Source organism: Bos indicus, chromosome 7 (assembly GCF_029378745.1).
Source record: "Bos indicus isolate NIAB-ARS_2022 breed Sahiwal x Tharparkar chromosome 7, NIAB-ARS_B.indTharparkar_mat_pri_1.0, whole genome shotgun sequence".
Lineage (NCBI taxonomy): Eukaryota > Metazoa > Chordata > Mammalia > Artiodactyla > Bovidae > Bos > Bos indicus.
The window spans coordinates 49,749,112-49,773,557 of NC_091766.1; the positions used below are offsets into that span (position 1 = coordinate 49,749,112).

General features: G+C 43.5%; 2 protein-coding genes across 3 annotated transcripts in view; one reads left to right on the forward strand and one right to left on the reverse strand.

Moving 5' to 3' along the window:
* LOC139183999 (uncharacterized) lies at positions 1-23,785 on the reverse strand. Its single transcript, XM_070792300.1, has 4 exons — positions 23,726-23,785; positions 23,078-23,248; positions 20,649-21,380; positions 1-1,405 (listed from the first exon to the last, which is right to left on the reverse strand). The coding sequence occupies exons 1-4, from the start codon at positions 23,783-23,785 to the stop codon at positions 1,181-1,183; spliced, it is 1,188 nt and encodes a 395-aa protein (XP_070648401.1). The 3' UTR covers positions 1-1,180.
* The window catches only part of CTNNA1 (catenin alpha 1), a 177,959-nt gene continuing 174,482 nt past the window's right edge, over positions 20,970-24,446 (forward strand). Inside the window, exon 1 of one of the 2 annotated variants that reach the window (XM_070792049.1) lies at positions 20,970-21,088. The gene's annotated coding sequence lies outside the window, so the exon portion shown is untranslated. Of the gene's footprint in view, positions 21,089-21,373; positions 21,512-24,446 lie in introns of those variants that run through there. The other variant, XM_070792050.1, reaches the window with a different exon arrangement.

A 24,446-nucleotide genomic window follows, 5' to 3' on the forward strand; every position in this document is an offset into this window, starting at 1 on the left:
TATCTGAAATCACATTGTTTATTTAATTGTTACTTATTGTCTTTCTCTGTCTCTGGAATGTAAATTTCATGAGGACTGCCCACTACTGTATTTCTAGGATCTAGTACAATGCACATCTCATAGTAGGTGCTCTAAAATATTTGTTGACTGAGCAAACAAATGGATGAATGAATGAATATGGTAGTTGTCTTCTGTGATAGAGGGGCAGGTCCTGCCAAACTCAAGGGCAGATAGAAGAGTGAGTTACTGTGACTAAAGAAATAAAGAAGCTGGACTGGTAAGAACTGATGGTGGGAGACAGACAAGAAGGAATGTATGTTGGCCAGACTCTACTGTGAGCTCATAGAGTCTAGGAATCCTAGGGCCTACTTGACCTCCTAACTCCAGTCAACCCAGAATCAAATTCATTCTGGGCAAACCAAAGACAAAGGCTGCCCGGCTTCTACTTTAAGTTTTCCTGTATTCAGTGTCCATCTGGGACACACGTGGGCATTAAAGATTCTTGGCAGATGTATATCTCTGCTCTGTTCAAACAGGTTTTCTTTTTCTCAGAATTTCTTGGAATTTAGAAAAATTGTTGTTAAGCAATGAAAGCAATGAATGGAGACAAATGACTCATTCACTGCTGCTGCTGCTAAGTTGCTTCAGTCATGTCCGACTCTGTGACCCCATAGACGGAAGCCCACCAGGCTCCCCCGTCCCTGGGATTCTCAAGGCAAGAACACTGGAGTGGGTTGCCATTTTTTTCTCCAATGTGTGAAAGTGAAAAGTGAAAGTGAAGTCACTCAGTCATGTCTGACTCTTAGCGACCCAATGGACTGCAGCCTACCAGGCTTCTCCGTCCATGGGATTTAGCCACCTCCATTTTGGACTCCTTTTTCCTATTCTACCTACCTAACATTGCCCCCTCAAGAATTCCCAATTCTTTGGGAATAGGGGTGTCGAGGTCTTTCTGGCTACTTCCTGCTGAACTGGGATGGTGACGGGTATTGGGCCTCCCCCTCTTGCTAGTCTCAATCTTCAGAGTCCTTATAGCAGTGTCCAAGGGTGTGTGATATTTTCTGTGGTCAGCTGTAGTTTTATATCTTTGTTGAACTGGCACTGCATGTTGTAGCTGGTTGACCTGGCTCTTCTTTTTCCATCTAAGACAAAGCTGCTTCCATCAGTGTACCAGACTTCCTCAGGATTGGTCAGAGGATCTTCTGACAATCCCTCTTGGGGTTTTGTCCAGTGGTCCAAGGTTTCTTAACTGGAGGTCTTCTGGAATCTGAGACTGGGCTGCGTGAGCTTTCTGCTGAGTTCGTTTTTCACTGTCCCGGTTTCCAGTACGATGGGCCTTCCCCTGTTGGGCTCCTGCTGTGCTTGGCCTCTTCCACTTGGACTCATTCACTAATACATCTGAAATCTAAAGTGTATTAATTAGTTTATATTACTGTGCCACAATTCTTATCTTGATAGAGCATTTCATACCCTTATAAAAATCTAAAAATGTCAAAGAATTTTTAGAATGGTGAATACAAACAACAAGCTTTCTATAATAAAGCCTACTGATACTTTAAAAAGAAGAATAAAGCACCACACCCATCTCCATCTCCTTCCCTTTTTAAAAGACTTCTTTTAGATATGACTGTGTTTGGTTGTCTTTAACTTTTCTCTTTTCAGGTTCTCTTTCTCCATTGTTATCAATAAAAATACCAGCATGAAAGGGCAAGGGGAGTGTTTGTTTTTGTGTAAACGTCTTTGATCATATCAGAGGAGAAAGAATCATGAACACCCACTGATTACTGATTTTAAAAACTAAATCTTGATTTTAGTTTCTACAGGGAAGATGAGTAACACAAAAAAAGAGAACATTATGCATGTTTCATAAGTGTCAAGGACCTAAGTTTGGTTGTTTTTATTTAAAACTTAACTCACTGATTAAAGCCAGTAGCATGCTCTTATTAGAAGAGGCCTGTAAAGGATACAAGTGAGCACCTGTCCTGGCACCCCACCTCCTAAAAAACCCCCAACCAGCCCCACTTATCACATTGTTGTAATAGTATAACAACTAGGGATTGAAATTACCTCCATCATAATATAGTCTTAAAATGAAAACTATTCTGAATGTAGCAGGTCAACAAAGAGTTTTTAAAAGCCATTGACATTTCAGAGGCTAAGTGGGACAAGGTTAAGAGTCTTGTTCTGGATTCTGGTTGATCTGGGTCCGAGCACTGCCATGTTCCCAGTGTGATCCAAAGTTCTGTTTCTCATTTACAGAATGAGGAATACAATAGTAACTTCTTTAGGATTGTTAAGAAGTTTTGATGACATGTGAAGCTCTTAACATGGAATAAAAGTTCTTAACATGTATCTAAGACTTAGTAAATATCAGATCAGATCAGATCAGTCGCTCAGTCGTGTCCGACTCTTTGTGACCCCATGAATCACAGCACGCCAGGCCTCCCTGTCCATCACCAACTTCCGGAGTTCACCCAGACTCATGTCCATCGAGTCAGTGATGCCATCCAGCCATCTCATCCTCTGTCGTCCCCTTCTCCTCTTGCCCCCAATCCCTCCCAGCATCAGAGTCTTTTCCAATGAGTCAACTCTTCGCATGAGGTGGCCAAAGTACTGGAGTTTCAGCTTTAGCATCATTCCTTCCAAAGAAATCCCAGGGCTGATCTCCTTCAGAATGGACTGGGTGGATCTCCCTGCAGTCCAAGGGACTCTCAAGAGTCTTCTCCAACACCACAGTTCAAAACCATCAATTCTTCGGCGCTTAGCTTTCTTCACAGTCCAACTCTCACATCCATACGTGACCACAGGAAAAACCATAGCCTTGACTAGACGAACCTTTGTTGGCAAAGTAATGTCTCTGCTTTTGAATATGCTATCTAGGTTGGTCATAACTTCCCTTCCAAGGAGTAAGTGTCTTTTAATTTCATGGCTGCAGTCACCATCTGCAGTGATTTTGGAGTCCCCAAAAATAAAGTCTGACACTGTTTCCACTGTTTCCCCATCTATTTCCCATGAAGTGATGGGACCGGATGCCATGATCTTCGTTTTCTGAATGTTGAGCTTTAAGCCAACTTTTTCACTCTCCACTTTCACTTTCATCAGGAGGCTTTTGAGTTCCTCTTCACTTTCTGCCCTAAGGGTGGTGTCATTTGCATATCTGAGGTGATTGATATTTCTCCTGGCAGTCTTGATTCCAGCTTGTGTTTCTTCCAGCCCAGCGTTTCTCATGATGTACTCTGCATATAAGTTAAATAAACAGGGTGACAATATACAGCCTGACGTACTCCTTTTCGTATTTGGAACCAGTCTGTTCCATGTCCAGTTCTAACTGTTGTTTCCTGACCTGCATACAAATTTCTCAAGGGGCAGGTCAGGTGGTCTGGTATTCCCATCTCTTTCAGAATTTCCCACAGTTTATTGTGATCCACACAGTCAAAGGCTTTGGCATAGTCAATAAAGCAGACATAGATGTTTTTCTGGAACTCTCTATAAATTGTTTTTATTTTCAGTTATTGAGTATTAAAATAATTATGATTGTGTGCAGAAATGAATTAATGAGTGAGTTTTAGGTATGTGTGATTTGACTTTATTTTCTGTCCAGCCTTAGATAAATTATCAGTGATTCTCAATTCTGGCTGCACAGGAGAATCACCCAGGGATATCTTTTATTGTTGTTTTTTATATATATGTGTATATATATATATATTTATTTTTAGCTGTGCTGGGTCTTTGTTGCTGCTTGTGGGCTTTCTCTAGTTTTGGTGCATGGGCTTCTCACTGCAGTGGTTTCTCTTGTGAAGTGTGGGCTCTATGCATGTGGGCTTCAGTAGTTGTGGCACATGGGCCTAGTTGCCCCTTGACAAGTGGAATCTTCCCAGAGCAGGAATCTAACCTGTGTCTCCTGCACTGGCATGCAGATTCTTAACCAACGGATCTCCAAGGAAGTCCACCCAGGGAGATTTTTAAAATGCTTAGTCCCTACCTAAGAAGGTACAGATAGCATTGTGAACTGAGCTACACAGAAATGAGGAAAATCTCTGGTGTTAGCTAAGCTAATAGATAACTCTGCCAGGATGGCAGGGCTTTATGGCTTTCCCCTACTCATCTGAAAGGGAATGGAAAGGCAAGCAGGACCAACAGGCATCCAACTGCCTTTGACCCTGATATGGTCCCAGCTTTAGGTTTTACCTTTAGTGTTTTTCTCTCCTGTCCAAATCTGACTTTGTTTGTTGGCTTTCTTCAGGCTAATCCAAGAGTCCTTTTGATCTTTTCTATGGGCCTTATTGGGCTTCCCCAGTGGCTCTGTGGTAAAAGAATCCTTCCACGATGCAGGAGTCGCAGAAGACGCAGGTTTGATCCCTGGGTCAGGAAGATCCCCTGGAGGAGGTCATGGCAACCCACTCCAGTATTCTTGCCTGGAGAATCCCACAGAGAGAGGAGCCTGGCGGGCTACAGTCCACAGAGTTGCAAAGAGTCGTACACAACTGAAGCAACTTAGTACCATGTACATGGGCCTTATTGGGGGAGGGGGTACCCATCATTTCATGGCAACAAACAAGTGGTAAAGTCTTCCCAAACTCTGACTGCAAAGCTGCCAGGTCAGTTCTCATCTTCATTGTTTTTAGATCTTTACTCATTCTGGTTCTTCCCTCCTCAAATGAGATAACATTCAGGAATGTGCTTTGTAAACTGGTAAGCTATTTACCAGCACATGTAGATAAATAATAATGAAATCCTCATGATATAGCCCTACATGGATCACAGCCTTGTTGTGGTGAAGGGGCTTGACTCAGTGAAGCTATGAGCCATGCCATGCAGGGCCACCCAAGACCGATGGTCATAGTGGAGAGTTCTGACAAAATGTGGTCGACTGGAATAGGGAATGGCAAAGCACTCCAGTATTCTTGCCTTGAGAACCCCATGAACAGTATGAAAAGGCAAAAAGATGACACTGGAAGATGAGCCCCCCAGGTCAGAAAGTATCCAATGTGTTACTGGGGAAGAGCAGAGAAGTAGGTCCAGAAAGAATGAAGAGGCTGGGAAATGACACTCAGTTGTCTGGTGGTAAAAGTAAAGTCTGATGCTGTAAAGAAAAATATTGCATAGGAACCTGGAATATTAGGTCCATGAATCAAGGTAAATTGGATGTGGTCAAGCAGGAGATGGCAAGAGTGAACATCGACATCTTAGGAATCAGTAAACTAAAATGGATGGGAGTGGGAGAATTTAATTCAGATGACCATTATATCTACTATTGTGGACAAGAATCCTTTAGAAGAAATGGAGTCGTCCTCATAGTCAACAAAAGAGTCCAAAATGCAGTGCTTGGGTGCAGTCTCAAAAATGACAGAATGATCTGTTTGTTTTCAAGGCAAACTTTTCAGCATCACAGTAATCCAAGTATATGCCCCAACCAATAATGCCAAAGAAGCTGAAGTGGAAAGTTTCTATGAAGACCTACAAGACTTTCTAGAACACTAAAAAAGATGTCCTTTTCATCATAGGGGACTGGAATGCAAAAGTAGGAAGTCAAGAAATACCTGGAATAACAGGTAAGTTTGGCCTTGGAGTACAAAATGAAGCAGGGCAAAGGCTAACAGAGTTTTGTCAAGAGAACACAATGGTCATAGCAAACACCCTCTTCCAAAAACACAAGGGACAACTCTATACATGGACATCATGAGATGGTCAATACTGAGAACAGATTGATTATATTCTTTGCAGCCAAAGATGGAGAAGCTCTATACAGTCAGCAAAAATAATACAGGGAGCTGACAAGGCTCAGATCATGAGCTCTTTATTGAAAAATTCAGACTTAAATTGAAGAAAGTAGGGAAAAGCACTAGGCCATTCAGGTATGATCTAAGTCAAATCCCTTATGAATATACAATAGAGGTGATGAATATAGATTCAAGGGATTAGATCTGATAGAGTGCCTGAAGAACTATGGACATAGGTTTATAACACTGTACAGGAAGCAGTGACCAAAACCATCCCAAAGAAAAAGAAATGCAAGAAAGCAAAGTGGTTGTCTGAGTAGGCTTTACAAATAGCTGAGTAAAGAAAAGAAGCCAAAGGCAAGGAGAAAGGAAAAGATATATCCAACTGAATGCAGAGATCCAGAGAATAGCAAGGAGAGACAAGAAAGCCTTCTTAATGAACAATACAAACAGCAGAAAACAACACAATAGGAAAGACTAGAGATCTTTTTCTTGAAGAAGAAAATTGGAGGTATCAAGGGGTCATTTTAAGCAAGGATGAGCATGATAAATGGCAGAAGTCAGAAGAGATTAAGAAGAGGTGGCAAGAATACACAGAAGAATGATATAAAAAAGGACTTAATGACCTTGATAATCAGGATGGTGTGGTCACTCACCTAGACCCAGACATCCTATAGTGTGAGGCATTACTACAAACATACCTAGTGGAGGTGATGGAATTCCACCTGAGCTATTTGAAATCCTCAAAGATGATGCTGTTAAAGTGCTACACTCAATATGCCAGCAAATTTGGAAAATTCAGCAGTGGCCACAGGACTGGAAAAGGTCAGTTTTCATTCCAATCCCAAAGAAAAGCAATACCAAAGAATGCTCAAACTACCATACAATTGTGCTCATTTCACATGGTACCAAAGTAATGCTCAGAATCCTTCAAGCTAGGCTTCAACAATACATGAACTGAGAAGTTCCAGATGTACAATCTGAATTCAGAAAAGACGGAGGAACCAGAGATTAAATTGTTAACACCTTTTAGGTCATAGAAAAAGCAAGGGAATTCCAGAAAAACATCTACTTCTGCTTTATTGAATATGCTAAAACCTTTGACTGTGTGGATCACCACAAACTGTGGAAAATCTTCAAGAGATGGGAATACCAGACCACCTACCTGTCTTCTGAGAAACCTGTATGCAAGTCAAGAAGCAACAGTTAGAACTGGTCATGGAACAATGGAGTGGTTCAAAATTGGGAAAGGAGTATGACAAGGCTGTATACTGTCACTCTGCTTATTTAACTTATATATGCAGAGTACATCATGTGAAATGCTGGGCTGGATGAATCACAAGCTGGAATCAAGATTTCCAAGAGAAATATCAACAACCTCAGGTATGCAGATGATACCTCTCTAACAGCAGAAAGCAAAGAGGAACTAAAGAAGCTCTTGATGAGGCTGAAAGAGGAGAGTGAAAAAGCTGACTTAAAACTCAACATTCAAAAAACTAAGATTAAAAAAAAAAATACCTAAGATCATGGCATCTGGTCCCATCACTTCATGGCAAATAGATGGGGGAAAAAGTGAAAGCAGTGACAGATTATAATTTTGGGGGGCTCCAAAATTACTGCAGATGGTGATGGTGACTGCAGTCATGAAATTAAAAGATGCTTGCTCCTTGGAAGGAAAGCTATGACAAACCTAGACAGCATATTAAAAAGCAGAGACATCACTTTGCCGACCAAAGTCTGTGTACTCAAAGCTATGGTTTTTCCAATAGTCATGTACAGATATGAGAGTTGTACCATAAGAAGGCTGAGGGCCAAAGAATCGATGCTTTCGAATTATGGTGCTGGAGAAGACTCTTGAGAGTCCCTTGGACAGCAAGGAGAGCAAACCAGTCAATCCTAAAGGAAATCAATCCTGAATATTCATTAGAAGGTCTGATGCTGAAGTTGAAGCTCCAATACTTTGGCTACCTGATGCGAAGAGCCGACTCACTGGAAAAGACTGTGATGCTGGGAAAGATTGAGGGCATAAGGAGAAGGGGGTGACAGAGGATGAGATGGTTGGATAGTATCATTGGCCAATGGGTGTGAATTTGAGCAAACTCTGGAAGATAGTGATGGACAGGGAAGGTTGGCGTATTGCAGTCTATGGGGCCACAAAGAGTTGGACACAACTTAGTAACTAAACACCACCACAATGTAATGTAGAAAATCTTTAAAATGATCTCTCATGGTTCATCTTTATTGACATTTTGACATTATTTTATGTTACTTTTCATAATACTCCATGAAGTCTTTCTGATTGACTTTTTTGGACCATTTTTTCCTTAACATCCTTTTTGCAGGGGTTTTGTTTAGAACTATTAGACTTCCCTGGTGGCTTAGATGGTAAAGTATCTGCCTACAATGCAGCAGACCCGGGTTCAATCCCTGGGTCGGGAAGATCTCCTGGAGAAGGAAATGGCAACCCACTCCAGTATTCTTGCCTAGAAAATCCCATGGATGGAGGAGCCTGTTAGGCTACAGTCCATGGGGTTGCAAAGAGTCGGACACGACTGAGCAACTTCACTTTCTTTCTTTCTTAGAACTATTATTTTTTATTAATTAATTTATTATCTTTTATTTTTGGCTGTGCCAGGTCTTCATGTTTTGTGTGGGCTTTTCTCTAGTTGTGGCAAGTGGTGTTACTCTTCATTGCAGCATGCACGATTCTCATTGCGATGGCTTCTCTTGTTGTAGAGCACAGGCTCTAGGTACGCAGGCTCAGTAGCTGTAGAGCACAAGCTTAGTTGCTCCAAGGCATGTGGAATCTTCCTGGACCAAGCACATGGAATCTTCCTGGACCAGGAATCCATTTCTCCTGCATTGGCAGGTTGATTCTTATCCACTCAACCACCACAGAAGTCCTCTTAACATCCTTGATGCATGTTAATCAACCTGAAGTTGAAAGGTGAAGTTTCAACCCAGATACCATCAACTGACATTAGTGAACAAGTCCTTGACTTTAATGACACTTGGCTTTCCTTCTATATCTATGGCCACTCATTCTTTCTCTGAGTATTTTTAAAGTGTATTTTATTTTCCAGGCACTGTGCTAAATTATTTGAGCAGAGAAGTAAAAAATGTCAGACAAGATTCCTGTCCTCATGCAGTTTATAATATAATAGAGGAAAGAGAAAATAAATCAGGGGTTTCCTTGGTGGCTCAGTAGTAAAGAATCTGCCTGCCGGAGTGCGGGAGACATAGGTTTAATCCCTGGTCTGAGAAGATCCCACATGCCCCAGAGCAACTAAGCCCTTGTACCACAACCATTGAGCCTGTTCTCTAGAGCCTATGTGCCACAACTACTGAAGCCTGTGTGCACTAGAGCCTGTGCTCCACAACAAGAGAAGCCACTGCAATGAGAAGTCCATGTGCTACAACAAAGAGTGGCCCCTGCTCACTGCAATTAGAGAAAGCCTGTGCAGCAAGGATGAATAAGCACAGCAAAAATAAATAAATACATAAAATTATTAATAATGAAAAGAAGTCATTAGACAAGACAATTCTAGAGAAGGGATAAGTGCTGTAAGTAAGAGAATGTAGTAACATGGGTGGAGAGGGACTGGGGTGTAGAGGATGTGGTCAGGGAAGTTCTCTGTGACCAGGAGATGTTGAAACCCCTAATATGTTAGGTGGTGACAGATGCTAAGAAATAAAATGGAGAGGGGAAGAAAGGGTGCTAATGTTATTTTACTAGGGAAAGCCTCTTAAATAAGATGATATTTGAACACAGATCTTGGTGAAGCCATGGAGTGAGCTAAGGAGCTATCTGGGAGACCATTCCAAGCAGAAGAAATGGGAAATGAAAAGGCCCTGAGGAAGGAAAGTGCTTCATTGTGTTACGGGAATGTCTAGGACTCCAGTGTAGGTTGGAGTGGAAAGATAGAAGGGAAAAGCCAGAGACGGGTTTGAGGTTGCTGAGCAAGACTACTCTTTAGAGTGAGATGGGAAGACCTGGAGGTTTTGAACAGATGGTGGGATTTAAATGGCTCAGATGATGTGAGAAAAGAGCATTAAAACAAATGTGTATACAGTGTTCAAACATAAATGGGATATTATGTGCATTGCTTTACAATCTGCATTTTTGCAAAATGAATTAAAAAAAAAAAAAATGTGATCAACTTACCTCTTTGTTTGAAATCCTCTATGGTCCCCATTCCCTCACAATCAAGTCTGAAGCCTCACAAAGCCTTCTCCAGTTTGGCCTCTGCCTGCTTTACTGCTCCCAAATCACAGAACTTCTTTTCCAGTAGTGGGATTTGGGGCTGTCAAACTTGCTTGTCCCTTGTCTAGAATTACTCTTTCCTTCCTTCTCTATCCATACAGTCAATGACTTTTCTATATATCTCATGCATTCTTTCTTTCATTTATTTAACAAATGTATATTGAGGGACCTGCTATGTTGGAGAAGGAAATGGTAACCCACTCCAGTATTCTTGCCTGGAGAATCCCATGGACAGAGGAGCCTGGACAGTTCATGGGGTTGCAAGAGTTGAATATGACTTAGCAACTAAACTACCACCACCACCATGTCCTTCAGGTCCTCTGCTAGAAGTATATTCCAGGTACCAGGGATATAGCACTGAAGAAAACAGACAAAAAGTCTAACCCTCATGGGGCTTAAATTCTAGTGAGAGTTAGGAGAAAACAATAATTATGAAAATATATGTATAAATATATACTATATGACTTTATATGTAAGATGGTGATACATCCTAAGGAAGAAAATAAAGCAATGAAGGATGGGATGCTGGGGGGAGGGAATGCGATTTTAGATACTGTGGCCAAGAAGAAGCCTCACCAAGAAAGTGAAAGCTGAGCAAAAGACCTGGGGGAGGTGAAGGAGTGAGTCAGGCAGCTATTTGGAGAACATTCCAGGCAGAAAGCAAAGGCCCTAAGGCGAGAGCCTGCCTCCAAGTGTTCCAGGATTAGTAAAGAGGCCAGTGTGTCAGAGGGGTGTGTGGGGGCAGGTGAGCTCTGGAGGCCCTTATATGGAACTTGCCTTTTAGTCTGAGACAGGAGCCACTAGAGGGTTTGGGGTAGAGTAATAGTGACATGTTTGGATTTATTAAATTTTTTAATAGAATCACTCCAGCTACTGAATTGAGAAAAGACTGAGGGAAGCAAAGGCTGAAGTAGGAAGAGTAGTTAGGAGTCTCCTGTTAAATTCTCAGGTGGTAAAGAATCTGCCTGCCAATGCAGGAGCCGCAGGTTCAATCCCTGGGTCAGGAAGATCCCCTGGAGGAGGAAATGACAACCCACTCCAGTATTCTTGCTGGGATAATCCCATGGAGGAGCCTGGAGGGCTACAGTTCATGGGATTGCAAAGAGTCGGATATGACTGAGGTTGCACGCACATGAAATTCAAGCTAAGTGATGATGATAGCTTGACTCAGGATGTTAACAGTGGAGATGGTAAAAAGTTGGTAGATTCCAAATATATGTTGAAGAAAGAGGCACAGGATTTGCTGAGGAATCAAATATGAAATGTGTGCATGAAATAAAACAGTCAAAGATGACTCCAAAGTTTTGGCTTAAACAACTAAAGAATGGGATTGCAATTTATGAAATGAAGAAAATTATTAGATTGGTAGGTTTTGACAGAGGTTTCAGGAAATCAGCTTTGGACACATAGATATACAGTGTGAGATGCCTAAGTGCCTTCTGGATATTCTTATGATGGTATCAAGTAGGGAGCTCGGTCTGCAAGTTTAGAATTCAGAGGGAAAGGTTCAGGTTGAAATACAAACCTACAGTTGCCAGCATATTTAAAGCAAAAAGATTGGATGAGATCACCAGTGGGTTGATGGTAGACAGAAAAAGAAGTTGAAGGATGGAGTCCTGGGACACTCTTAACAGCAGTTCTTAAACTTTTAAGTCTCAAGATCCTTTTACACTCTTAAAATTTTTTGAGCATCTTGAAGAGCTTTTCTTTATGGGAGTTTTATCTGTCAGTATTGACTGCAGTATTGCATGTTATCATAAATAACTTTTTTTTTTTAATATAGAAAGTCTTAAAGTTTATTTTGGCAGATCTGCTTTTATAGGCATTAAAGTAAACAGTATTTTTAAAAAGAAAAATAACAGTGTTTTCTAAAACAAAAGAAAATTCAAGGGGAGAAATGTAATTGTTTTGCATTTTTGCAAATTTTTTAAACGTCTGGCTTAATGAAAGGTAGCTGGATTCTTGTATCTGCTTCTGCATTCTGAGTGATACCATATTATACATCATATAACCTATAGAATGCTTCCCAGCTGGCTCAGTGGTAAAGAATTTGCCTGCCAATGCAGGAGACCCAGGTTCGATCCCTAGGTCAGGAAGATTCCCTGAAGTAGAAAATAACAACCCACTGCAGTGTTCTTGCCTGGGAAATCCCATGGACAGAGGAGCCTGGTGGGCTATAGTTCATGGGGTCACAAAGAGTCAGACACTAATTAGCGACTGAGCATGCACGCAACCTGTAGAACACTCTACTCCATAAGAGATTGTGAATGGAAAAAGCAAATGCTATTTTAGTATTACTATTAAAATAGATTTTATCTTACAATCCCTTGGAAAGGTTTCAGGAGTTCTTAGACTGCACTTTGAGAACTCTGGAAACTATTTAGAGTTTGCGAAGATGTAGAGGAAATTAATACAGAAGACTCCGAAGTTGTATTCAGGGAGACTGAAGGAAAATCAGAAGAGCCTAGTGCTTGGAGATCCAATGGAGATGGTATTTTAAGGGGGAGAGTGACTAAACACTGCTGATGGTACAAGTCAACCGTGGGCAGAGACTGATCACTGGATTTGGCATCATGGAGGTCATTACTGACCTTGATAAAGGGTGGAGTTTGGGTGGAGAGGTGAGTGAAAAAGTCTGGCAAGAGTGGGTCACAGCATAAAGGAGACTTCCTTGGGTCACTGAACCCCAGATTAGGTTCAGTTCAGTTCAGTCACTCAGTTGTGTCAGACTCTTTGCGACATCATGGACTGCAGCACACCAGGCTTCCCTGTCCATCACCAACTCCCAGAGCTTGCTCAAAGTCATGTCCATTGAGTTGATGATGCCATCCAACCATCTTATTCTCTGTCATCCCTTCTCCTGCCTTCAATCTTTTCCAGCATCAGGGTCTTTTCTAATGAGTTAGTTCTTTGCATCAGGTGGACAAAGTATTGGAGTTTCAGTTCGGATCAGGTGGCCAAAGTATTGGAGTTTCAGCTTCAGCATTAGTCCTTCCAATGAATATTCAGGTCTGATTTCCTTTAGGATTGACTGGTTTGATCTCCTTGCAGTTCAAGGGAGTCTCAACTGTCTTATCCAACATCACAGTTCAAAAGCATCAATTCTTTGGCACTCAGCTTTCTTTTTTGTGTGTGTGCTTTGATATTTTTATTTATTTATTTATTTTTTAGGTTTGATAATCTGCATTGGAGAAGGAAATGGCAACCCACTCCAGTATTCTTGCCTGGAGAATCCCAGGGACAGAGGAGCCTAATGGGCTGCCATCTATGGGGTTGCACAGAGTTGGACATGACTGAAGCGACTTAGCAGCAGCAATCTGCATTTTATTTTTTTACTTTACAATATTGTATTGGTTTTGCCATACATCAACATAAATCCGCCACGGGTGTACACATGTTCCCCATCCTGAACCCCCCCCCCTTCCACTTCCCTCCCCTCAGGTTTCTTTATAGTCCAACTCTCACATCCATACATGACTACTGGAAAAACCGTAGTTTGACTAGATGGACCTTTGCTGGCAAAGTAATGTCTCTGCTTTTTAATATGCTGTCTAGGTTGGTCATAGCTTTTCTTCCAAGGAGCAAGCATCTTTTAATTTCATGGCTGCAGTCACCATCTGCAGTGATTTTGGAGCCCAAGAAAAGAAAATCTAAAACTGTTTCCATTGTTTCCCCATCTATTTCCCATGAAGTGATGGGACCAGATGCCACGATCTTTGTTTTCTGAATGTTGTTTTAAGCCAACTTTTTCACTCTCCACTTTCACTTTCATCAAGAGGTTCTTTAGTTCTTCTTTGCTTTCTGCCATAAGGGTGGTATCATCTGTGTATCTGAGGTCACTGATGTTTCTCCCAACAGTCTTGATTCCAGCTTGTGATTCATCCAGTCCAGCATTTCACATGATGTACTCTGCATATAAGTTAAATAAGCAGGGTGACAATATGCAGCCTTGATGTACTCCTTTCCCAATTTGGAACCAGTCTGTTGTTCCATGTCCAGTCCTAACTGTTGCTTCTTGACCTGCATACAGGTTTCTCAGGAGGCAGGTGAGGTGGTTTGGCATTCCCATCTCTTTAAGGATTTTCCACAGTTTGTTGTGATCCACACAGTCAAAGGCTTTGGTGTAGTCAAAGCAGAAATAGATGTTTTTCTGAAACTCTCTTGCTTTTTCGATGATCCAACAGGATGTTGGCAATTTGATTTCTGGTTCCTCTGCCTTTTCTAAATCCAGCTTGAACATCTGGAATTTCATGGTTCACGTATTGTTGAAGTCTGGCTTGGAGAATTTTGAGCATTACTTTGCTAGCATGTGAGATGAGTGCAATTGTACAGTAATTTGAACATTCTTTGGCATTGCCTTTCGTGATTGGAATGAAAACTGACCTTTTCCAGTCCTGTGGCCACTGCTGAGTTTCCCAAATTTGCTGGCATATTGAGTACAGCACTTTAACAGCATCATCTTTTAGGATTTGAAATAGCTCAAGTGGAATTCCATCACCTCCACTAGCTTTGTTTGTAGTGATGCTTCCTAAGTCCCACTTGACTTCCCATTCCAGGATGTCTGGCTCTAGGTGGTTGATCACAGCATTGTGGTTATCTGAGTCATGAAGATCTTTTTAATATAGTTATGTGTATTCTTGCCACCTCTTCTTAATCTCTTTTGCTTCTGTTAGGCTCATACCATTTCTGGCCTTTACTGTGCCCATCTTTGCATGAAATGTTCCCTTAGTATCTAATTTTCTTGAAGAGATCCCTAGTCTTTCTCATTCCATTGTTTTCCTCTATTTCTTTGCATTGACCACTGAGGATGGCTTTCTTTTCTGTCCTTGCTATTCTTTGGAACTCTGCATTCAAATGGGTGTATCTTTCCTTTTCTCCTTTGCCTTTAGCTTCACTTCTTTTCTCAGCTATTTGTAAGGCCTCCTCAAACAACCATTTTGCCTTTTTGCATTTCTTTTTCTTTGAGATGGTCTAACCCTGCCTCCTATATAATGTCATGAATCTCCATCCACAGATCTTCAGGGACTCTATCAGATTTAATCCCTTGGATCTATATTCATCACCTCCACTGTATATTCATAAGGGATTTGATTTAGATCATACCTGAACGGTCTAATGGTTTTCCCTACTTTCTTCAATTTAAGTCTGAATTTTTCAATAAAGAGCTCATGATCTGAGCCTTGTCAGCTCTCGGTCTTGTTTTTGCTGACTGTATAGAGCTTCTCCATCTTTGGCTGCAAAGCATATAATCAACCTGATTTCAGTTTTGACCATCTGGTGATGACCATGTGTATGTAGAGTCTTCTCTTGTGTTGTTGGGAGAGGGTGTTTGCTATGACCAGTGCTTTCTCTTGGTAAACCTGAGCCTTTGCCCTGCTTCAGTTTTTACTCCAAGACCAAACTTGCCTGTTACTCCAGGAATCTCTTGACTTCCTATTTTTGCATTCCAGTCACCTATGATGAAAAGGACATCTTTTTTTGGGTGTTAGTTCTAGAAGGTCTTATAGGTCTTCATAGAACTGTTCAACCTCAGCTTCTTTGGCATTTGTGGTTGGGGCATAGACTTGGATTACTGTGATACTGAATGGTTTGCCTTGGAAAGGAACAGAAGGATCATTCTGTCGTCTTTGAGAGTAAATCCAAGTACTGCATTTCGGACTCTTTGTTGACTATGAGGGCTACTCCATTTCTTCTAAGGGATTCTTGCCCACAGTAGTAGATATAATGGTCATCTGAATTAAATATGCCCATTCCAGTCCATTTTAGTTCACTGATTCCTAAAATGTGGATGTTCACTCTTGCCATCTTCTGTTGTGCCATCTTCTGTTTGACCACTTCCAATTTACCTTGATTTAAGGACCTAACATTCCAAGTTCTTATGCAATATTGTTCTTTACAGCATTGGACTTTACTTCCATCACCAGTCACATCCACAACTTGGCATTGTTTTCTCTTTGGCTATTTCTTCATTCTTTCTAGAATTATTTCTCCACTCTTCTACAGTAGCATATTGGGCACCTACCGACCTGGGGATTTCATCTTTCAGTGTCCTTTCTTTTTGCCTTTTCATACTGTTCATGGGGTTCTCAAGGCAAGAATACTGAAGTGGTTTACTATTCCTTTCTCCAGTGGACCACATTTTGCCAGAACTCTCCACCATGGCCCATCTGTCTTGGGTGGCCCAACAAGGCATGGCTCATAGTTTCATTGAGTTAGATAAGGCTGTGGTCCATTTGATCCATGTGGATCCACATGGATCCATACGTGATCCATTTGGTTCATGTGGTCCATGTGATCAGTTTGGTTAGTTTTGTGTGATTGTGGTTTTCATCTGTCTGCCCTCTGATGGATAAGGATAAGAGGCTTATGGAAGCTTCCTGACGGGATAGACTGGGGATGGGGGAAACTTATTCTGAGGGGTGGGGCCATGCTCAGTAAATCTTTAATCCAATTTTCTGTTGATGGGCAGGGCTGTGGTCCCTCTCTGTTGTTTGACCTGTAATGAAGAAAATGGTGACCTGCTTTAAAACGTCTGTGCACCCATAGGTGCACTCAGTGCCCCAGACCCTGCGGCAGGGCACTGCTGACCCACACCTCCGCTGGAGACTCCTGGACACTCACAGGCAAGTCTGGGTCCGTCTCTTGTGGGTTAACTGCTCCTTTCTCCTGGGTCCTGGTGTGCACAAGGTTTTGTTTGTGCCCTCCAAGATTCTGTTTCCGCAGTCCTGTGTAAATTCTGGTGGCTCTATGGTGGGGTTAATGGCGACCTCCTCCAAGAGGGCTTATGCCACACCCAGGTCTGTTGCATCCAAAGTCCCTGCCCCTGTGGCAGGGCACTGCAGACCCATACCTCCTCAGGAGACACTCAAACACTCAAAGGCAGGTCTGGCTCAGTCTCTGTGGGGTCTCCTGGTGTGCACAAGGTTTTGTTTCGCCCTCCGAGCATCTCTGGCGGGTATGGGTTTTGATTCTAAATGGGATTTCACTCCCCTTACAGTCTTGCTGGGGCTCCTCCTTTGCCCTTGGACGGGGGGTGTATTTTTTTGGTGGGACCCACCATTCTCCTGTTGATGGCTGTTCAGCAGCAAGTTGTAATTTTGGAGTTCTTGCAGAAGATGAGTGCATGTCCTTCTACTCTGCCATCTTGGACTCATTTCCAAGGGATGCAGGTTGGATTGAACCCATATCTCTTACATTTCTTGCATTGGCAGGCAGGTTCTTTACTGCTAGCACCAACTGGAAGCCCCAGATTAGGTTAATTTTCCCCTAAATCGACTTGTTGCTCTACCCTATTTTCACACTTGACCTTTTTTTTTTGTAGTTTACTTGTTTTAATACCTGTCTCTTCTATTACATTTCAAATTTGTGAGAACACGGATCTCAATTTTATCTCAGTTTTAAAGTCAGTTTTATTCATTGTTGCTGCTCCATCACATAGCAGGTACCTTGGACTTAATGAATGCTCAAGTTACCCCTAGTAAGCTTGTCATGGTTTCTCAGGGGTCAGGAGGTGACTCACCATAGCTTACAGGGAACACTGCAAGTCTCTTATCATATTCTTTTTCTGTCACCTGATCCAACAAAGGTCCGTCTAGTCAAGGCTATGGTTTTTCCAGTGGATGTGAGAGTTGGACTGTGAAGAAAGCTGAGCGCCAAAGAATTGATGCTTTTGAACTGTGGTGTTGAAGAAGACTCTTGAGAGTCCCTTGGACTGCAAGGAGATCCAACCAGTCCATTCTGAAGGAGATCAGCCCTGGGATTTCTTTGGAAGGAATGATGCTAAAGCTGAAACTCCAGTACTTTGGCCACCTCATGTGAAGAGTTGACTCATTGGAAAAGACTCTGATGCTCGGAGGGATTGGGGGCAAGAGGAGAAGGGGATGCCAGAGGATGAGATGGCTGGATGGCATCACTGACTTAATGGACATGAGTCTGGGTGAACTCCGGGAGTTGGTGATGGACAGGGAGGCCTGGCATGCTGCGATTCATGGGGTCGAAGATTCGGACACGACTGAGCGACTGAACTGAACTGAACTGAACTGATCCTTCTTTTCCTCAAACAAATCCACACTTTCATCTTTAGAGCCTGTCTTAGTCTTTTGGGGCTGCTATAACAAAATGCCACAGAATGAGTAGCTTATAAATAACAGAAATTTATTTCTCAGTTCCAGAGACTGGAAAGTCCAAGATCAAGACATTTGCATCATCATGTAGGGAGAGCTCTCTTCCTGATTCATAGTCAAAGCTCTGTTCTCTCATGGCAGAAGGGGCAAGGGAGATCTCTGGGGCCTCTTTTATAAGGGTACAAATCCCTCATGACCTAATCATGTACTAGAGGCCCCATCTCCTAATACCATCACCAAGGGCATTAGGTTTTCAACATAAATTTGGGGGAGAGGAGAAACAAACATTCAGTCTGTACCAGGGCCCTATGCTTAGGAAGGCTTCTTGTATGTGTGTGTGTTTGTGTGTATGCGCGTGCGCTCAGTTGTGTCCAATTCTTTTTGACCCCATGGACTGTAACCCACCAGGCTCCTCTGTCCATGGAATTTTCCAGGCAAGAATCCTGGAGTGGGTTGCCATTTCCTGATCCAGTAGATCTTCCCAACTCAGGGATCAAACCCACATTTCTGTGTCTCCTGAATTGGCAGGCAAATTCTTTACCACTGTGCCACCTGGGAAGCCCCATGCTTGGTTTAATGCTCCAATGTTGGGATCTTGTAATTGTTAGCAATTTTTGAACATGGGACCTTGCAAACTAAGTAACTGGTACTTCAGTGAAGTGATGAATATACAAAGTTATGGAACATACTCCTTTATCTCTTGTTGGTTCAAATATTTATTGATTGAATACTATGTTCTAAGGTAGCTAAGTACAGTGGGGGAGGGGGAGGGAAGCCATAGCCACTCCAGGCAGAGGAGGCCATAGGAGCAAAGGTTCTGAAGCTAGACATAGAATGAGATGTGGGTGGACAAAAGTTGCCTTGTTAAGGTCTTTCTCTTTAAGGTTGTTCTCTCCCTTCATGGTCCTACTGCCTTTTGTCAGCAACTCCCAACTAGCACAGATCCACAGTGCTTTGAATTACAGCGGGCACATTCACCCACAGACATTAATTGCCTAGGGGATGAGCATTGTGCTGGGTGCTGTAGGGAACACAGCTGCTGTCTTCTAGGAGTTTGCATTTCCTGGGAAAGGGAGATATAAGTAGTAAAGGGTAAACATGTTGACGGCAGGTCTCCCTAGCACCTTGTTCAGTGCTCTGTGGGTATTGTTGTCTTGCATTATTTTGGATTTATAGACCAATACTGAAGTGAAAGAGGAGACTGAAAAAGTTGGCTTAAAGCTCAACATTCAGAAAACGAAGATCATGGCATCCGGTCCCATCACTTCATGGGAAATAGATGGGGAAACAGTGGAAACAGTGTCAGACTTTATTTTTCTGGGCTCCAAAATCACTGCAGATGGTGATTGCAGCCATGAAATTAAAAGATGCTTGCTCCTTGGAAGGAAAGTTATGACCATCCTAGACAGCATATTAAAAAGCAGAGAGATTACTTTGCCAGCAAAGGTCCGTCTAGTCAAGGCTACGGTTTTTCCAGTGGTCATGTATGGATGTGAGAGTTGGACTATAAAGAAAGTTGAGCGCTGAAGAATTGATGGTTTTGAACTGTGGTGTTGGAGAAGACTCTTGAGAGTCCCTTGGACTGCAAGAAGATCCAACCAGTCCATCCTAAAGGAGATCAGTCCTGGGTGTTCATTGGAAGGACTGACGTTGAAGCTGAAACTCCAATACTTTGGCCACCTGATGTGAAGAGCTGACTCATTTGAAAAGACCCTGATGCTGGGAAAGATTGAGGGCAGGAGGAGAAGGGGACAACAGAGGATGAGATGGTTGGATGGCGTCACCGACTCGATGGACATGGGTTTGGGTGGACTCCGGGAGTTGGTGATGGATAGGGAGGCCTGGCGTGGTGCGGTTCATGGGGTCGCAAAGAGTTGGACACGACTGAGCGACTGAACTGACTGAAATCAACCGTGTTCATCATCCCATGATGGAGAAAAATGTCATTAGTGTTTTCTGTACCAGGCTGATAGTGAATATGTATTTTGTTTATCTTGTAGTTTTTTTGGGGGAACATTTACCAGGAAGTTAAGAAAGGAAGACAGGGAATAAAATTCCCTAAATGGCCAGGGGGATAGGGACAGATGCCAGGTCCTTCAAATTTGTGTGTGTGTGTGTGTGTGTGTGTGTGCGCGCGCGCGCGCGCACGCGATTGGGGGCAATCTCTGGAGGGGACACCTCTGTGACAAGATTCTTGTCCTCGATCAGGATAGCTCTCGGTTACCCCATCTGTCAAGTGACAGATGGATTAGCTTATTTCTCGGAGGGCTTCCATTGCACCTTATGAGGTCCCTAGAGTCGGATTCTAGCTCCACTTCGCCTCAAGCTACGGGGCCTCAGTTTCTCTTGCTGTGAAACTAGGAGCGGGGGCTAGAGCACTTTTTTTCAGAAGCCGGTCATTGAGGAACACCTGTGGCACTCCTCAGAGGAGCGTGCCCGGGACTCTGCGTTTCCTCGCCCGGTCCCTGGGGCACCAGCGAAGGGGTGGGGCCTGAGCCGGCCGCGCCCGGGTACTCACCTGTGCGCAGAGCGGTGACTCACCTGCTCTCCCCAGCTCGCGGGCTGTTCCAGGAGTGAGCGTTCCTCCTTCCTCTCGGGGGTGGGAGGGGTGTCACTCCCATCTTTGGTTTCTAGTAGCCTGGGATGAAGTAACTCAGAGGTGAAGGGCGGAGAGCAAGAGGTCCTTTTAGGGGTCCGGGTCTGCCATTGCCAGCCTCTTTGGTCGAGGACTCGCCCCCTAAGGGAGAACTGGGAAAGCTGGGCGGCAGCGGGAGGCGCTGGGAAGAGCGCGCCGGAGGGAGGTGCTGAGAAGGGCGGGCGGGGCTCGGGCCGCGGGGCGGGGGCCGCGGGCGGGGGGCGGGCCGGGGGCGGGGGCGCCGGGCGGCCCATTTCCTCCTCCGAGCAGGACTGGGGGAGACAAAGCGACGGCCCGTCGGCTTCTGGCCTCTGGAATCTTCCAGCGCTCGCCCAGCTCGCCGCAGGTAATCGTCTTCGTGCGGGTGCGGGCTCCCCAGCCGTCCGAGGGGCTCCTCGAGTGGGCGGGCCGGGCGCGGTCACCTCAGCGACCTTCCCCTGAATCGGGCTTGAGGCCGGCGCCTGTGCGGCCTTCGGCCCGCTTCCCTGGCGGGGCCCCCGGCCTGGGCCCTGGCCCGGCGGGCGGGGCCGGCGCTTCCTGGCCTTCGGGAAGTTGAGGGGCCGCGGCGGCTGGAGCGGAGCGACTGGCGGACCCCGCGCTACCGCGGCGCTTCCTTTCTGGAAAGTTTCTCCGGGTGTCTAAACTTTGTTCAAGTGGGCTCGGTGCGCGCGCCAGACCCGCGCTGGGCCCCCGCGGCCGCCTTGCTTGCGGGGAAGAGTGCGCGTTGCTCGAGGTGCGGGTGGTTCCGGGAGTTGAGTTTTCCTCTGAAGTAAGTGTGGTTTGTGGTATCTGTGGTCGCACCCCTCCCCCACCACCGAAACTTCCAGGTCAGGTGGACGCGACATGGGCTGAGCCCGCAGCCCCGCATTGCCGGCCGGAGCAAATGGAAAGTTTGTGGCCCTTTCCCTGACACAGCCTGGCTGGGAATGGGCGCCACACCCGTGTGTGGACTTTTGGCGTGCACCGAATTAACCTTTGTTTTTGAAATTACTCTGACTTATTGTGCTGGTTAATTGAATACTTAATTCTGATTAGTCCTAGTTTTCACGAGTGGCGTTGGAATCTCTTTTTGTTAACTTTTAAAGGAGTGTGCTTGTGTGAAACACTTGTTGGAAAAAATATTGACTGAATGCCTAACCTTGGCTTGGCAGGAATGGCTTCCTAATAATGCGGGCGGCAGTTGGCTCAGATCCAGGACTCACACCCTCTTAATGTACCCCTGCGTCTTCGTAATACTTTGTGTGTGTGTGTGTTGGACAAAACTTACAGTAATTTAGAATAGAGTAAGTTGTGTTAAGTCTCCAACCAAGTTAAGGACTTTTCTTGTTTATGGTGAAGGAAATGATTACATCATTGTATTGTTGCAACAGGATAGGCATTTCGATAAGAGGGTATTTTCTTTAGCAGTGATTTTTAAAGACGCTACAGGTGTTATGTTCCTTTAGGAAAGTATGAATTTAGAAATCATGTTAATTAGGATGTTATTTTGTTTTACAAGAGGAACGGGTTGAGAAGTTATCCAGAACCTCTGCCCAGTTATTTACTGTTTTTGAGTTTTACTAAGTGAAATATTTTTTTATCCATTAATTTTAAGAAATGATATCTAACCCCAAGACCTCACACTGTAATAAGAAAGAGACACATACACCCCAGGTGTAGTACAAGAATGATGGCGTTTACTACCATAATAGTATTGATAAGAAGCTTGTGAATGGTCAGTCTTACATAATAATAATGATAAAAACTGGTGGAGACATGGAAAGGGGGCTAATGAGTTTTGTTTGGATAAGACCAGAATGCTTCCAGGGGAGGACAGGTTTTGAACTGGATGAAACAGGAGTAGGGTTTGGTTAGGAGGAAGCATAAAAGGGCAACGGAGTTTATGGAATTGTGATCTAAGTCTCTCCTGGTTTTCCTTTTACTCTTGGTTCTTGTTTCTCAGTCTGGGTTTTTGTTTTTGTATTTGTTTTGGTTTTACTTGTTCTTTTTTTTTTTTTTTTACTTGTTGTTCTATGCACTCTTATCAAGGATTCTATCCAACGTATCTCGAAAGCCTTACATCATTGATGGGGTGTCACCCTCCTTTCATTAGTAACATCTCATTCCATACAGTGACTTAGAGATCAGGGGTGCCCTCTTCCTCTAAGTTGAGAATCACTTTTCTACATAGTCTTCCTGTCATCAAACTTAGGTTAAAAATCCAACACTGATGCTAAAGTGGAAGCTTCTTTTTTGAATTAGAAAGTCTCACTTGATCCATAGGGTCACTTGTGCACCAGAGAACTGCTTGGGTGTCCCAAGAGGCTTCTCAAACTCGAGGACCAAAATGAGATACCTTTTTCTTTTTTATACCTAAACCAGATGTGGAGATGGGCAGTAACTGGCAGAGTCCTGAGATTTCTTTGAAAAAGGGACAGTGTGAGACAGGATAGAGCTGGTTGTTGTGGTTTGTTTGCTGATGAAGATCTGCACAGAGGGAAGAGGGATCTCTGCTTGCCTGAAGGTCCTGAGACAGGAAAGAACTCCATGTGTTTAGAGACCTAAGAGAAGACTTATGTAGCTTTAAGTTCTTTTAGAGTAGGGGGAAGGCCTCACATGAAATTGCCAGGAAACTCCAGATCACATGTTTGGATTTTCTTCTAAGAGTTGTAAGAAACCGTTGTAGTGAGTTTCATGGTCTGATTTCCTTTGTAAGATCACTTCTGCTAGTGCTTACAGGGCTTGTATTGTGTACAAATGGAAGTAGGGAGTTGAGCTAGGAAGATGGTGGGACTGAGAGTGGTGAGATAAAGGGAGCTGTATTTTGGAGAAATGAGATAAGTTTAACATATGAAATATGAATTGGACATGTTGTTTGCTCAGTGATGAACCCCCTCCCCCTTTGTATTCCATCATTTTTATCCTATTACAAGACTTTAAGCTAGCACTTTCCTTTTTGGTAGCAGATCTCTTCCACCAGGTGGTGTACTCCATTACACTATACCTTGTTATTGATATCGTTGTTTGTCTTTTCTGTTAGAAAGTGAGCCTTGATCTTTGGCATGGTATCTGGCCTGGAGAATAAAGAAAACATTAGATGCCCATTGAATGAAGGAGGAAGGAGTCTTTTCTTTATGGAGTCTGGCTTGTGGGTGGAACTATGACAGATGAGCAACAGTCAGATAATGGAGGGCCTTGACTACCAAGTTGATACTTTGAGTGAATGATAACTATGTTCATTTCATTCTTACTCCTTTCCATCCAGCTGTAATCAGATGAAATCCTTTCCATTTTGTCTTCCTCTTATAAGTTCTTGTTTTCCCTTCTCTCTGCTTCCACTCTAGTTTAGATTAATTTTTGAACTATCAAAACTGCTTGTAGTTCTCTGGATAAATTGTTTTATACTTTATGTATATTTTAATATATTTATAGAAACCAAAATTACATTTTATATAATTTATATTTAGAAATTTCTATAATGTCTATTGGAGAAGGCAATGGCACCCCACTCGAGTACTCTTGCCTGGAAAATCCCATGGATGGAGGAGCCTGGTAGGCTGCAGTCCATGGGGTCGCTAAAAGGCAGACACGACTGAGCGACTTCACTTTGACTTTTTTCTTTCATGCATTGGAGAAGGAAATGGCAACCCACTCCAGTATTCTTGCCTGGAGAATCCCAGGGATGGCGGAGCCTTGGTGGGCTGCCGTCTATGGGGTCGCACAGA